We start from the raw sequence: 861 nt of genomic DNA, 5'->3' as shown, positions 1-861 counted from the left end.
GGCTGGGCGGAGCCAGTGGGGAGAGGGGCGGGTTGCAGGGGAGGTGGAGGCCACAGGCCTGGCGGGGTGGGGGGGCGTTCTCCTACCTGCCCGTTCTTCATGAGGTCGGCCCACATGCTGGTGCCGTCGCCGCCGCGCATCAGCACGTGGTAGGTGAAGAAGTAGATGCCGGGCAAGGGGCAGGTGAACTTCCCGCTGGACGGCTCATAGTAGTTCCCCACGTTGGTCACCACGTCGTCGAAGCGCAGCACCTCGTAGCCCTCGTGGGGCTTCCGGAGCCCGGCATAGAAGGCGATCTTGGGGCTGTAGAAGGACGGGATGTATCCCCCCGGCCCTGGCCCCGGTGGCCCCGGCGGCCCCGGTCTGCCCTGCTCTCCAGCCGGACCGCGTGGCCCTGGCGGCCCTGGGGGGCCCGGCAGCCCCCGGATCCCAGACTTGCCCTTCCTCCCTTGGTCCCCTTTGCCCCCCGGCAGGAATGGGGGCGGGGAGATGACGGCCAGCTCCTGGCTGGCTTCAGCGGAGGCCGCCCCGTGGGTCTGGGGCGTGTAGGGGTCGCAGACCATGCGGCAGCTGCCCATCATTTCGTACTGCGAGGTGGCCTTGGAGCTGTGCACCAGCAGCGGGATGGCCACCAGCAGCACCAGCACCATGGCCACCCCGATGGCCGCGCCGATCACCCTCTTCTTGCGGCTCAGCCTGGACGCGGCCAGGGCTAGGAAGTCGTCTTCGCTTTTGGATGTAATGGTGGAAGCTTCTCAAGAGACGGAGCCTGGTGGGTGGGTGGGGGGCGGGATCCGGAACCCCCCAAAGAGTCAGTGGAGGAGAGACGGCCCTGGCTCGGTGCCCGTGGACGCAGCCCGG

At 69.1% G+C, this 861-nt stretch overlaps 1 protein-coding gene across 1 annotated transcript in view; it reads right to left on the bottom strand.

Annotated features, from left to right (window-relative positions):
* C1QL4 (complement C1q like 4) overlaps window positions 1-650 on the bottom strand; it is a 15,265-nt gene extending 14,615 nt beyond the window's left edge. Inside the window, exon 1 of the mRNA XM_026659593.1 lies at window positions 87-650. Within this exon, the coding sequence (XP_026515378.1) occupies window positions 87-650 (564 nt within the window). The remainder of the gene's footprint in view (window positions 1-86) is intronic.
* Window positions 651-861: the final 211 nt, after the last annotated feature.

Source organism: Terrapene carolina, unplaced genomic scaffold (genome assembly GCF_002925995.2).
Source record: "Terrapene carolina triunguis isolate 2854851 unplaced genomic scaffold, T_m_triunguis-2.0 Scaffold641, whole genome shotgun sequence".
In the NCBI taxonomy this organism is placed as follows: Eukaryota; Metazoa; Chordata; order Testudines; family Emydidae; genus Terrapene; species Terrapene triunguis.
Note: the sequence above shows the minus strand (reverse complement) of the source record. Positions and strands in the feature narration are given on the sequence as shown.